We start from the raw sequence: 11,678 nt of genomic DNA on the forward strand, positions 1-11,678 counted from the left end.
GCCGCGCGTGACGTCAGCGCGCGCGCGGGGCGGCGCGCGGCCCCGAATCCGGCGCGATTCGACCCAAACGGAGCCGGGGCAGCGGCCGAGGGCGCTTTATTCGGTTCTGCCGCACCGCGCGCGTGCCGCCGGCCGCGCCCGCCCTCCCTACGCTCGCTGATTCTTAATTTATTATTACTGTTAYTACTATTATTTTTAACAGACGCGGTCCCGGGGTCAGCCCCGGCGCCGCTGCGCRCAATAAGTTAGGGACGAAGCTCCGYGTGGGGCCGGGGCCAGGGCCGGTCTCGGGCCGCCGCTGCCGCCCGCGCGGGCACCGTCAGTTCTGCTGGTAGTAGAACCACTTGTCGACTGCAAGGAGAGGAGAAACGCTCAGAGCCTGGAGCGCAGCGAGGCGCCACGGCACAACAGCCGCCCTCGCCCCGAGCGAGGCTGCCCCGGAGCCTCGGGATGCCCCTAGGATCCCGCCGGAGCCCTCGCGCTGCGCCCTGCCCGCCCCCACACGACAGGGACAAGAGGCGGCCGGGATTCGTTCTGTCATCCCGCCGTGCCGCGATGAAGTGCGTGGATTTGGGGCCCTACCTTCGGGCGGGATGGCGTTGGCAGCCTCGCCGGGCGGCACCTGAAACAACACAGCGTGAGGAGGCGGCACGGGAGGGTGCCGGGCAGCCAAGGGATCAACCTCACCCTGCTAAACCCGGCTCAGGGAGGCGGGGACGTTTGCGGGGGGAAGCTCCGCGAGCAGGGACGGGTTTGGCACCGCTGGTCCCGTGGGGAACTCGGGCCCACCCGTACTCACCGCCTCCACCGCGGCTTTCGCGCGCTCCTGACTGCAGCAGAAGGGGCTGCCCGACACCGTCACGTTCGTGCTGGAAGGGAGAAGCAGTCCGTGAGAGAGGCCGGGTTCCCCGGGAGCGCCCAGCTAGGAAACGGAACGCGCAGCGTTTGGACTCCCCGGATTTCAGGGGAAGGAGGCAGTGAGCTCCCAGCAGGAAGCAGGGCTGTGTCAGGAAAGCAAGCCGCAGCCTTGTTTGTTTAGGGGAAGGGAGCGAGTACCGTACGGGAAGCGTTTACCTACCAGCTGATCTCCCCTCCAGCTGCTTTTTTAGCTATTAAAGCCTTCCAGTGCTCGTGAGTGGTTTTGATAACGCTCAGCGCAAACTCCTACGGGTGAAAACGAGGACAAGCAGCGCGTTACATGTAAGAACTAGAGCGCTGGCCCGGGGCTACCGCTTACCCGGACGAGAGGCTGCCCTTTACAGGGCGACTTCAGACCGTTTCCCACTCGGAAAGGTGCCCCAAGAGACCTCCTTTTGTGAGGACTCCATGAGCACCCGCTGCAACGGTGGGATTTTTACCACACGGATTGTTTTAACTTTGAGATGAGAGGATGCACCAAGGTCGCCGAGCGAGCCTGGAGCTGAGAGAATCCGCCTGCAGATATCCCAGGCTCGGGCTCTGCTCCAAAGCAGCCTCCCGCCCCTCCCACCCGCTTCTTCCGAAGCAACGCGTCGGTCTCGACCCACGCGCAGCCCTTCCCGCAGTCTAGGGGGTCCCTCGGCACTGCGCGGAGCTGCTGCCCTTACCTTGCCCTTAAATTCACCATTAAAAGCAAACTGGTTTTCGGGCTTKCCGTCGGGCACTTTGTACCTTCTGAACCAGTCCACCGTGGCTTCCAAGTAGCCAGGTTTCAGCCTCCTGACGTCGCTGATATCTGGCCAGGGAGACAAGGGCTGTTAGGCAGGCTGCAGCTGCAGGGCTTACGTTGCTGTGAGCTGCCCCTAGGGTTACATTCAAATGATGGAGTGAGTGTGAAAGCACGAGGGAGCGGTGACAAACAGCAGGACATTGTTTTGGTGGATGCCTCTGATTCTGCTGCCCGGGCCGGCGTCACACAGGAGGAGCGACCGACTCKGTAACAAGTCCGTATTCCCACCTGAAAGCTTCCAGCTGAGAACTGGGAATCCTGGAGTGCATCCTCCTCACTCTGTCCCGCTGCTCACCGTTATAGCTGCCCGCCTCGGGGTCCTCCGTGTTGATAGCAATTATCTTCCAGTCCGTCTCCCCCTCGTCGATGAGYGCCAGCGTGCCCAGCACCTTCACCCTGATCACCTCTCCCCGAGAGCACACCTGCAAGGAGAGGATTGGGGCCCGTCTTCAGAGGCACCGCAGGGGGAAACGTCGCGTGAAGAAGCGGGACGTGAGAATTCAGCAAGTGATCTGGCTTCRGGAGATATTGGTTACGCGCTGCAAGGGGCAGCTGCCCTCCGGAGCGCACTACCTTGCTTCCAATGTCGCACACATCAATCGGGTCGTTATCTCCGCAGCAGCCGGTATTCTCGTCTTTATGACCCGGGTCTTCCCAAGTCTATGGAGAAAAATAAACAAAGCCATGACACAAACCTCCTAAGAGCTCCCGTGTTTCAAGAGGAAACAAAAAGGAGGGTTATTTCTTGCAAGTGCTGCACGGAGGACACAGGTGCTGGCCCCACTGCGCCCTTGCTTTCGATTCTGATGCTTGGGCTCCTATTTTACACACGCCTGCAAATGCAGGTTTAATCGGAGCTAAAAGACCTCATTTTGCCACGGGGAAACTGCTCCCTCCCCCGGACAAACCTTCTCTCCAGACAAAACATCTTCCCAGACTTCCTCTTCAGTTAAACAGCTGCACAAAGGTGAAGTTCACATCTACAAAGAACATTCATTGCTTTGGCTGCCTGCCTGCTCCTCTCTCTATTCATTTCTTAACAGAAGGCTCCTGAATTCCAGATTGCTGTTCCAGAGAGATGGCAGAGAGAGAGAGAGAGAGCGGGTATCGTTTCCTGCTAGTTAAACATTGAAAGACACCCTGTGACACCAGGGTACTAATAATAACGTCACCCTCCCCACAGTGACACCGACTCCAAAGAAGCCTCCGGGACTTGACAGGAGATCCATGACTCAGGGAGAAACTCTCTCTATTGGACCTGGAAATTATTATTATTTCACAAGGCAAGGTGTTTTGTCGTGAAAATCTTCAGATCACAGGGAAGAGAGAAAAATCACAGGGAGAGAGACCCCGCGAGAGATGTTTGGCTCTGGGTAATCATTCCCAGACGATCAATTCTGCTACTTTGTCTCCCTGGCCATGCAAGAGATTTTCTCCAGGGCGTCAAGTGGGGCAGAGGATTTCCAGGTTAAGCCTGTTGCCAGAGAGGACAAACAAATCGCTCCTCGTTTATCGTCCCTCTGCAGCGATATCTGCTCCTCAAGCCAACCTTGGGAACACCTTAAGGCTAAAGAACAGTAAAGTCACGCTGAGAGAATAACTCCCGGGCGAGCGGCTCTGTTTCAGCCTCGAGGCTTTTCCAAAGTCACAAGGAAGTTCGAGCGCTCCCAACAGCGGCTGGCACGTTCTGGAAGAAGTCTSCAGGAAAACGCTCCACGTGTAGCTAGCAAAAGCGCAGCTGGAAAGTTCACAGCGTTCCTGCGGTCCCGGCTGGGGTTTGGTTTATTTACCTGCAGGAGCCTCAGGCTTTGAGGAGCTCCCAGGCAGACACCCGTGCTCGGAGCTCCTACCTATGCAGCCGGCAGACACRGGTCTATTATAAAGAGCTCTGTCCCCAGCCAGCTATTCCGAGGAAAAACCCGGCCGTGCAGCTGCCATTGGGGCCTCCCGCGGTACCTGGACCTCGCGGTGCCCCCCTGCCACCTAATTCCAACACTGCGCAACGGGCCCCCGTCCAGCAGAGGTTTCATCTGCACCTGGAACTTGCAGCTTGGGTAGCAACGCGAGACACAGGCGAGCTCATCAGTGCCCAGCCCTGCCCCCCTGCCCCAAACACGAGCCCCAGAGAGCCCCGGCAGTACCTGGGGGATGGCTCCGTAGTTCCAGATGTAGCCCTTGTGGGGAAACACGTTAGCTACRTAGCGCAGCTTGCCTTTCTTCACGTCTTGCTTAATTGGGTTCAAGGGATCCTTGGTTGCAATCTGGAGGAATAATTGCAAGGGGGGGKTTCTCAGCAAGCAGAGCAAAGGCAGCAGTCCTTTTTCTGCAGTTGGCTGCCAGGTAGCAGGCCCAAAGCCAACAGTAAGCACCGAAGCCAAAAGTCAACACTGAACATTTTGTGTTGCACGGGCAGTTTTCAGCGGCAGCCTCATCCACGTCAGAGCCAGAGCCAGGGCTGACACCCTTAGAAACTGTTTTAATCAGAAGAAGGATAGAACGAAACAGAAGGAAAATCATATTCTGACTTCTGCARGCCTCAGCCTCCATCCTAGGCTCCTAAGAGGCAGGGAGACTCAACAATGACTAATAAACTGGCCAGCGTGAATCCTTAGAGTGGGATTTTTAACCCAGTTACCTCCATTTTAGCATTTGTCCACCGAGGCACTTCCACAACCATGTTGAACACGTTCTGAAAAAGGCAAAACCGTCAGTTAACAGGAAGGAATTGCAAGGCCCCACTGTAAACTGGGACACACACCTAAGTACGTTGCATGCAAGCTGTAACTTTCTGCCTCTTTGGTGCCTGGCTTGGGCGCACAGGCCRGAAGCCCCAGGGTCCAATTAGCCGCGTGTCACCACGCAGATTATTTTAATCCACGCAGAACACCAGAGAGACCCTGGGTTATCAACACCTCTTGTGTCAGCTGCAGCCTTCACCCAAGACGAGATCCTTCCCGCTGCAATCTGACCCGTTGGCCATCTGAAGAGACTGATGCTTTTAGCAAGAAGTCARGCCTTGCTCCCCAGCATCAGCCTGTTTTCTAAGCCCCAGGTTAAGCAGTCTGAGCTCTGCGAAAGGTAATTCAAGGCACTTTAAAGCCCCTGCACCGTAATTGGATTGCCATCGTGCCGTCAGTGCTGTTATGTCATTGACTTTGCCCTCAGCCTCCCCTCGCAGGAGTTTATTGTGTCCCCGAGGTGCAGAGGGAGGGTCACTGCTGACCCCCACTTATAGCAGAAGGGTGTTTGCATGGATCTGCATATACATTTTTTTTCACATGTGGATCTATGTATATTTAACTACGTAACTGAAGGAATGAGGTGGATTGAGAGTGGTTACAGAGGGCACTTGAGACTCTGCAGGGCCCCAGGCAGAGCCARGTAACCGCCTGAACTGAGCCTAACGAGAAGGGTCTCCCCAGAGAGGCCTCGACGCTCAGTGCAGTTGTGCAACGCTGGAGCCGGTGGCCTTTGCGACCCAGGTGACGCTGGCTGACTTGGCACGGCGACCCTGGCTACTGAGGGGACACCAGGAGCGCCGGGCCCTCCGTTAGTGGCTCCTAACCCGCGTGGGGCTCTCCCTTGGAAAGGGAACAGAGAGCAGGGGCTCGCGCTGAGACGCAGGATCCCGCCGTGACTCACCCAGCTCGCCCAGAGGGCTCCCGCAGGTGCCCAGGAAGCGCTAGGGAATGACTCAGAGCTCATTAGGGGTTCAAAAAGCTTTCAGCTTATCGCTCGCCTCGGCTCCGTGCCCTCCGCTCTGCTGCTCCAACAGAAGTCAGGCCACAAAGGGGGAAAACGCCGCTCCAGAGAGCCCAAGCGAAGGCTGAAAAGGCGGGAAGCCAGGAGGAGCTGCCGCAGCTTCCTGGGCACAGATTAGGGTTTTGGAAGGTGCCGAGGACCTGCCCAAATTGATAAAACGCTGCCTGCTTGGAGGCCCTAACACCCCTGTGTCACCGCAGGTGCCCCAGCCGCTGTTTTTGCAAGGCAGGAGGTGCCTGGGAGCTGCCAGGACGAGGATGTCACCTTCTCTCCTCCTCAACAGCAAAAACGCTCCTGTTTTGTAACCCAAAGCGTTTCTGCGCAGCCCCGCGGGCGCCTGCTCGCCTCCGGACACAGCATTTCAGCGCCACGAGCCCAGCATTAACCGCACGCACGCCCCAAAGCAGCAGCGAGGCCGCTTTTTTTTTTTTAAAAAAAATGCATTTTTTTATTTTAATTTCCATTATTTTCTTTTTTTTTTTTTCAACGCCTCCTTCCCCCCCCCGCCGCCCCCGCTTTACCTCGGCGCCATCCGCGTAGATGGGGATGTCGTGGAAGGGCGAGATGTAGCGGCCGCCCGCGTCCTCTGCAAGGCAACGGCGGCCGTTACTAGCGCGGCGCGGGGGACGGGGAGCGGGGGACGGGGGGGAGGCCACTCACTGAAGAAGAGCCGGTACTCGAGGCTGTGCGGCGCCGCGCGCTCCTCCACGCTGTACCCGGCCATGCTGCCGCTGCCGCCGCGCACGCGCTCTCCAACGGCCGCCGCGCGCGCGCCCCCCAACGGCCGCGCCCCCAACGGCCGCGCCCCCAACGGCCGCGCCCCCAACGGCCGCGCCCCCCAACGGCCGCGCCACTGCGCAGGCGCGCGCCGCCCTCCTCCCTCCTGCCGCCGCCCGCCCCCTCCGCGCGCCGCTTCGCGGGACCCGGGTTCGAGTCCCGCGCGCCGCCTCTCGGGGCCGCGGGTTCGAGTCCCGCGAGCCGCCTCTCGGGGCCGCGGGTTCGAGTCCCACGCGCGGCGCCGCAGGATGGTGGCGCCATGGATGGAAGCGGGGTCGGCTTTTTTGGGAACGTTTCCCGGCGGTGCCGCCCGTGAGCGCTCAGAGGCCCCAGGCAGGGACACCGCCGGAGCGTGGCGGTGGCGGCGGCGCGTCGGAGTCGCTGCTGTGCGCGGCGGCGGTGGCGAAGACGCGGTTGCGGGCACCGAAGAGCGCGGCGCGCCCGTGCCCGCGTGCGGAGGGCGAGGCGGCGCGGCAGGGCGCCCGGAACGCCTCTCGGAAGCCCCGTCGGAAGTTGCCGTTGAAGTAGCCGTAGATGACGGGGTTGACGCCGCTGTTGAGGAAGGCGAGCCAGTGCGCGAGCGGGAAGGCGTAGGCGGCCACGAGGCGCAGCTGCCGCTCGCTCAGGCGCCCGTAGTCCGCCAGCAGCGTCAGCGTCCACAGCGGCAGCCACGAGAGCGTGAAGACGAGCGCCACGGCCACCAGCATGTGCACCACGCGCGCCTTGCGCCGCGGCACGCGCTCCCCCGCCGCCGCGGGCGCCGCGGCGCAGAGCTTGAGGGCGACGCGCGCGTAGAGCGCCACCATGAGCGCCAGCGGCGCCGCGTAGATGTGCGCGAAGAGCACGGCGGTGTAGGCGCGCCGCATGCCCGCGCGCGGCCAGGCCTCCCAGCACGCGTACAGCGCGTGGGAGACGTTGTGCGCGTCCAGCGCCAGGTGCCGCTCCTCCCGCGTCACCGTCAGCGTGGCCGCCGACGGGCTCATGATGGCGAGCGACAGCGCCCAGATGGCCGCGATGGTCGCCAGCGCCTTGCGCGGCGTCAGCTTCTCGCGGAGCGGGTGCACGATGCAGCGGAACCTGTGCAGGGGACGGAGGGAGGCCATGCACGATGGGCACCAAGGAGGCACCATCCGCCAGCCGCTTCCCTTGGGTTCCCTTCCCATCTCCCCAATGGGAGCCGTCCCACTCTTCCCAAGACCCGACCCTTCCCAAGACCCAACTCTTCCTGAAGACCCAGCCCTTCCCAAGACCCAACCCTTCCCAAGACCCAACTCTTCCTGAAGACCCAACTCTTCCCAAGACCCAGCTCTTCCTGAAGACCCGACCCTTCCCAAGACCCAACTCTTCCCGAAGACCCKACCCTTCCCAAGACCCAAYGTTTCCCAAGACCTGACCCTTCCCAAGACCCAACTCTTCCTGAAGACCCGACCCTTCCCAAGACCCAATGCATTGGCTCCTGAGCCAGGAGGACCTCCGTCCTGACCTTGTGGAGGGCCCAACATGTGGAAGCCCCCGCTGGCCAACGCACCTTTCCACGGCGATGGCCACCAGCGTGAAGACAGACGCCGAGACGGACATGCCCTGCACGAGGCCGCTCATCTTGCACATGGCGTTGCCAAAGGGCCACCCTGGCGGCACGGAGGCAGCTCGCGCGAAGCCCACGGCCCATCCGGCCGCTCTCGGTGTCCGGCGGTGCCGGAGCGCGGCGGCCGCGACGCCCCTGTCCGCTCGGGGCGGAGCAGCCCCCAACGCCGCCTCCCGCGCGGCCCGCTTCCCTCACCCGTGATGAGGTTGTCCACAAGCGTGGTGGGCATGCAGAAGATGCCCACGAGGAGGTCGCTGACGGCCAGGTTGAGGATGAAGGTGTTGGTGGCCGTGCGCATGCGGCGGCTGCGCAGCACCGTGAGGCACACGAGCGCGTTGCCCGCCACGCACGCCACGAAGAGGAGGCCGTAGGCGGCCACCAGGGCGCCCGCCACCGCGCCCGAGTGCTGGTAGTAGGGCGAGAAGGTGACGTTGCCGCGCGGCTCCCGCCAGCTCGCGTTGACGGCGCCTGCGGGAGGCAAGAACGCACGGGTCCTCCTTCCCGGGGGGCTCCCGCGGGAGGGGCCGTGGCGGCATTCCGCTCCTGCAGGCGGCGCGTCCCCCTCCAAGCCGCTTSCCGCGGTGCGGGAGAGCAGCCGGAGGAGGAGGACGCGGGGAGGAAGGCCGGGAGGGGGGTGTTGTTCACTCACCGTCCTCGGGGCGTCCCGCGTCCGCCTGCGGCGCCGGCATGCGGAGCGCCGAGCCGGGCGTCTCCGGCAGCTGCAATCCGCATCCGCCGCTCGCCCGCGCCGGAGCGGCCGGATGAGTCACCGTGCGGATCCCCCCCCGTCCGCCGCATCCGCCGCATCGGCGCAGCCCCCCCCCCGTCCGCCCCCGTCCGCCCCCTCGCTCGGCTCCCCACGGATGCGCTCCTCCCGTCGCCATGGCGACSGGGATGCCGGGGCTGCCGGAGCCTCCCGCCCGTCCCCCGCCGCCGGCGCTGAACAGAACTCGCCACAGGGCCGGGAGCCGCGCGCGCGCGCGTGTTTAATGGGCGTCGAGGGCCACGAGGACGTGGGCGGGCGCGCGGGGGGCGCCGCGCAGCGGGTTGTGCCGCAGGTCGAGGCGCCGCAGGGCGCCCATGGCGGCCAGCAGCTCCGCGGGCACCTCTGCGGGGCGACAGGGACCGCGCGTCGGCGCCGGCGGCACCGGCCCCGGCCCCGCCGGCACCACCGCCGCGGCGCTCACCCGCGATGCCGTTGTGCTCCAGGCGCACGGTGTGCAGCGCGCCGAGCGCGGCCAGCGGCTCCGGGAAGCTGCGGAAGCGGTTGCGCGCCAGGTTGATGACGCGCAGCTCCTGCAGGCGCCGCAGCTCCTCGGGCAGCCGCTGCAGCAGGTTGCCCTCGAGGTCCAGCTCTGCGGGGACACGGCCGGGGCCGCTCGCTCCGCGTGCCGCGGGAGGCTCCGGCCGCGCGCCGCGCGCCGCGCTCACCTCGCAGCCGCGCGAAGGTGGCGGCCAGGCAGCCGGCGAGCGCGCGCAGCTCGTTGTGGGCCAGCGAGAGGCGGCGCACGGCGTGGGCCGCGCGCCGCGCCGCCTTGCACACACCCTCGGGGAAGGCGACCAGGCTGCACCCGGACAGGTCTGTGGAAAAGCGGGCGGCGCTTCCAGCCCCGATCCCGGCGGGAAGCGCCCCGGCCGCCGCAGGGACGTGCTTTGTCCTCCCGCTCTCACCCAGCGTGTCCAGCTGGTTCTCCACAGTGTCGTTGACGCGCYGCGCCACCCTGGCCACGGCCTCCCCCATCCTGTGCATGCGGGAAGCGCCGGAGCGGCGGCGGCACCTGGGAACGATCCCGCTCCGAGGCTGGCAGRGYGCGCGCGGCCGCCYGCCGCACCGGGCCCCGCTCCAGGCGGCTCGGAGCCAAGCCGGGATGTCGCCGGCACCACGGGATCCGCGACGGGCTATTCATAGAGCCGGGGCAAATGCCGCGCTCGGGGGCCCRGCACCGAGCAGGGGGGCACAGRCAGCATTCCAGGACATTTAATGGAGCAAGGGGGCACATGCAGCGCTCTGGGATGTTGCATGGAGCAAGGGGGCACATGCAGCGCTCTGGGATATTTAATGGAGCAAGGGCGGCACATGCAGTGCTCTGGGACATTGCATGGAGTAGGGGGGCACAGGCAGCATTCCAGGACATTTAATGGAGCAAGGGGGGCTCATGCAGTGCTCCAGGTTATTGCRTGGAGTGGAGAGGGCACACGCAGCACTCCAGGGCCCTGCGTGGGGAAYGGGCGCGTTGCACCAAGGGGATCCATCCCGCACATCCTTCCCGCTCCCGCAGCCCGGCCCCGCTCTCCATACCCGCGTGAATCCCGAGGAAAAGAAAGAAAGGAAGAAAGGAAAAGGGAGCAGCGGCTGCCGCTTCCCACGCCGGGAGTCGAACCCGGGCCGCCTGGGTGAAAGCCAGGAATCCTCACCGCTAGACCACGTGGGAGCGCGCCCGGCGCCGGCGCGCGCCGGGACACGGGGCGGGATCCGGGACACGGGGCGGGATCCGGGACACAGGGGCGGGATCCGGGACACGGGGCGGGATCCGGGACACAGGGGCGGGATCCGGGACACGGGGCGGGATCCGGGACATAGGGCGGGATCCGGGATACAGGGGCGGGATCCGGGATACAGGGGCGGGATCCGGGACACAGGGGCGGGATCCCGGGCGGCATCCAGGAGGAGGGGCCCCGGATCCAGGGGGAGGGATCCAGAGGGAGGGACGCGGGATCCCGGGAACGCCGCAGCATCAGGCGGCACCGCCACGCGCGCAGCGCCAGTCCCGGGTTTTTATTCCCCAAAAGGAGCACTTTCCCAGCAACTTTCCGTCGCGCGGGGAGCAGACCGGGTGTGGTGCGTGTTTAGCGCACACATATATATGTATTATATAGAAAAGTGAATCTATTTGCCTTAGAGCGAGGGTCCTTCGGAGTTTGTTAGCTCCTCGGGTTGGGGGGAGCGGCAGGGAATGGCGGGAACGTTACGTGTTGGAGCGCCAGGGGAGCTTGCTGGTACCTGGACCATCATCATCGGCATCGGCATCGGCATCGGCATCGGCATCGGCATCGGCTCTGCCCTCCCAGACCCGTGGCTTGGGCCCGTGGTGCTCTTGGGTTCCAAAACACGGCAAAAAAGAAGCAAAAACACCATTTCCCCTCTTTTCCTCCCTTCCTGACCACTTCCCAGCCCCGTTTCTGCCTTTCCATGGGTTTTGTTTTTAACCGGGGCCCTGGCTGCAAAGTGCGGGGCGCCCGGCCTGTCTTGGGGCGGCTTCTCTGCYGTTCGGGGTGTTTTGGGGTTGTTTCTTTTTCAATTTCTCTTCCCAAACAGGTGTTTGGGAGGCAAAAAATGTCTCTCGCAAGGGCTGCTGTTGCAGTGGGATCGACAACAATCTYGATCCTATTAAATCTGACGCCGGAGTCTCCTCGGGAGCCGCTTCCGAGGGGCACTTGCTGCTGCAGCGACCGTCCGCAGTGGCAAAAAAAACATGGAATGATCCCCCCTTGGGATATTTGCATTACAWATCTTGGGGGAAACAAAATGCAAGGGCAAAAGTCTCCCCGGAGTCTCCCTCTTCCCGGTGGGACGTGCCTCCTTTTCCTGGCCTTTTTTGGCCGGCCGCCGCGCTCCGTTTACATTCCCGCGCCGGTGGCAGCGAGCGGGCGTGCGGATCCTCCGGGATTCTCCCCGTTTTCCATTTTCCCACCCTTTCCAACGCGCCCGCCGGGGTTCCCCGCGTCCCGCCCCGCCGGGCCCGGCGCCCCCCGTTAATCACCCGCCCCGGCGGCTGTTTCCGAGCCGGGGGTCCCGGGGCGGGCGCGGCGGGTCCGTCCCCCCGAGGGGGCGGGCGGGGGGGCGGG

General features: G+C 63.7%; 4 protein-coding genes and 1 non-coding gene across 5 annotated transcripts in view; 1 reads left to right on the top strand and 4 right to left on the bottom strand.

The window, feature by feature from the left end:
- Positions 1 to 285: 285 nt before the first annotated feature.
- On the bottom strand, positions 286 to 6,206 carry PPA1 (pyrophosphatase (inorganic) 1). Its single transcript, XM_026045043.1, has 11 exons — positions 6,131 to 6,206; positions 5,992 to 6,056; positions 4,344 to 4,397; positions 3,850 to 3,969; positions 2,282 to 2,368; positions 2,004 to 2,130; positions 1,587 to 1,714; positions 1,079 to 1,164; positions 800 to 869; positions 583 to 622; positions 286 to 351 (listed from the first exon to the last, which is right to left on the bottom strand). Exons 1-11 carry the CDS (start codon positions 6,192 to 6,194, stop codon positions 320 to 322), a joined length of 873 nt encoding a protein of 290 aa, XP_025900828.1. The 5' UTR covers positions 6,195 to 6,206; the 3' UTR covers positions 286 to 319.
- A 361-nt stretch (positions 6,207 to 6,567) lies between these two features.
- On the bottom strand, positions 6,568 to 8,521 carry NPFFR1 (neuropeptide FF receptor 1). Its single transcript, XM_026045049.1, has 4 exons — positions 8,482 to 8,521; positions 8,028 to 8,300; positions 7,776 to 7,875; positions 6,568 to 7,324 (listed from the first exon to the last, which is right to left on the bottom strand). The coding sequence occupies exons 1-4, from the start codon at positions 8,519 to 8,521 to the stop codon at positions 6,568 to 6,570; spliced, it is 1,170 nt and encodes a 389-aa protein (XP_025900834.1).
- A 297-nt stretch (positions 8,522 to 8,818) lies between these two features.
- Positions 8,819 to 10,152, bottom strand: LRRC20 (leucine rich repeat containing 20). The gene is made up of 5 exons (XM_026045050.1): positions 10,132 to 10,152; positions 9,504 to 9,610; positions 9,264 to 9,413; positions 9,020 to 9,187; positions 8,819 to 8,940 (listed from the first exon to the last, which is right to left on the bottom strand). Exons 2-5 carry the CDS (start codon positions 9,580 to 9,582, stop codon positions 8,819 to 8,821), a joined length of 519 nt encoding a protein of 172 aa, XP_025900835.1. The 5' UTR covers positions 9,583 to 9,610; positions 10,132 to 10,152.
- Positions 10,153 to 10,192: 40 nt separating this feature from the next.
- Positions 10,193 to 10,264, bottom strand: TRNAE-UUC. Its single transcript has one exon. It is a non-coding gene; the product is annotated as a tRNA-Glu (tRNA).
- Positions 10,265 to 10,786: 522 nt separating this feature from the next.
- The window catches only part of PALD1 (phosphatase domain containing, paladin 1), a 12,591-nt gene continuing 11,699 nt past the window's right edge, over positions 10,787 to 11,678 (top strand). The window contains exon 1 of the mRNA XM_026045051.1: positions 10,787 to 10,921. Coding sequence (XP_025900836.1) covers positions 10,787 to 10,921 — 135 coding nt within the window. The remainder of the gene's footprint in view (positions 10,922 to 11,678) is intronic.

This window comes from Nothoprocta perdicaria, unplaced genomic scaffold (genome assembly GCF_003342845.1).
Source record: "Nothoprocta perdicaria isolate Ctin4 unplaced genomic scaffold, notPer1 scaffold_397, whole genome shotgun sequence".
Taxonomy (NCBI): Eukaryota; Metazoa; Chordata; class Aves; order Tinamiformes; family Tinamidae; genus Nothoprocta; species Nothoprocta perdicaria.

Coding starts and splice junctions, on each gene's coding strand:
- NPFFR1 (XM_026045049.1), bottom strand. CDS start 8,521: ATGCCGGCGCCGCAGGCGGACGCGGGACGCCCCGAGGACG. Junction 8,301..8,481: donor CGCGGGACGCCCCGAGGACG/GTGAGTGAACAA, acceptor TGCCTCCCGCAG/GCGCCGTCAACGCGAGCTGG. Junction 7,876..8,027: donor TGTGGACAACCTCATCACGG/GTGAGGGAAGCG, acceptor CCGTGCCGCCAG/GGTGGCCCTTTGGCAACGCC.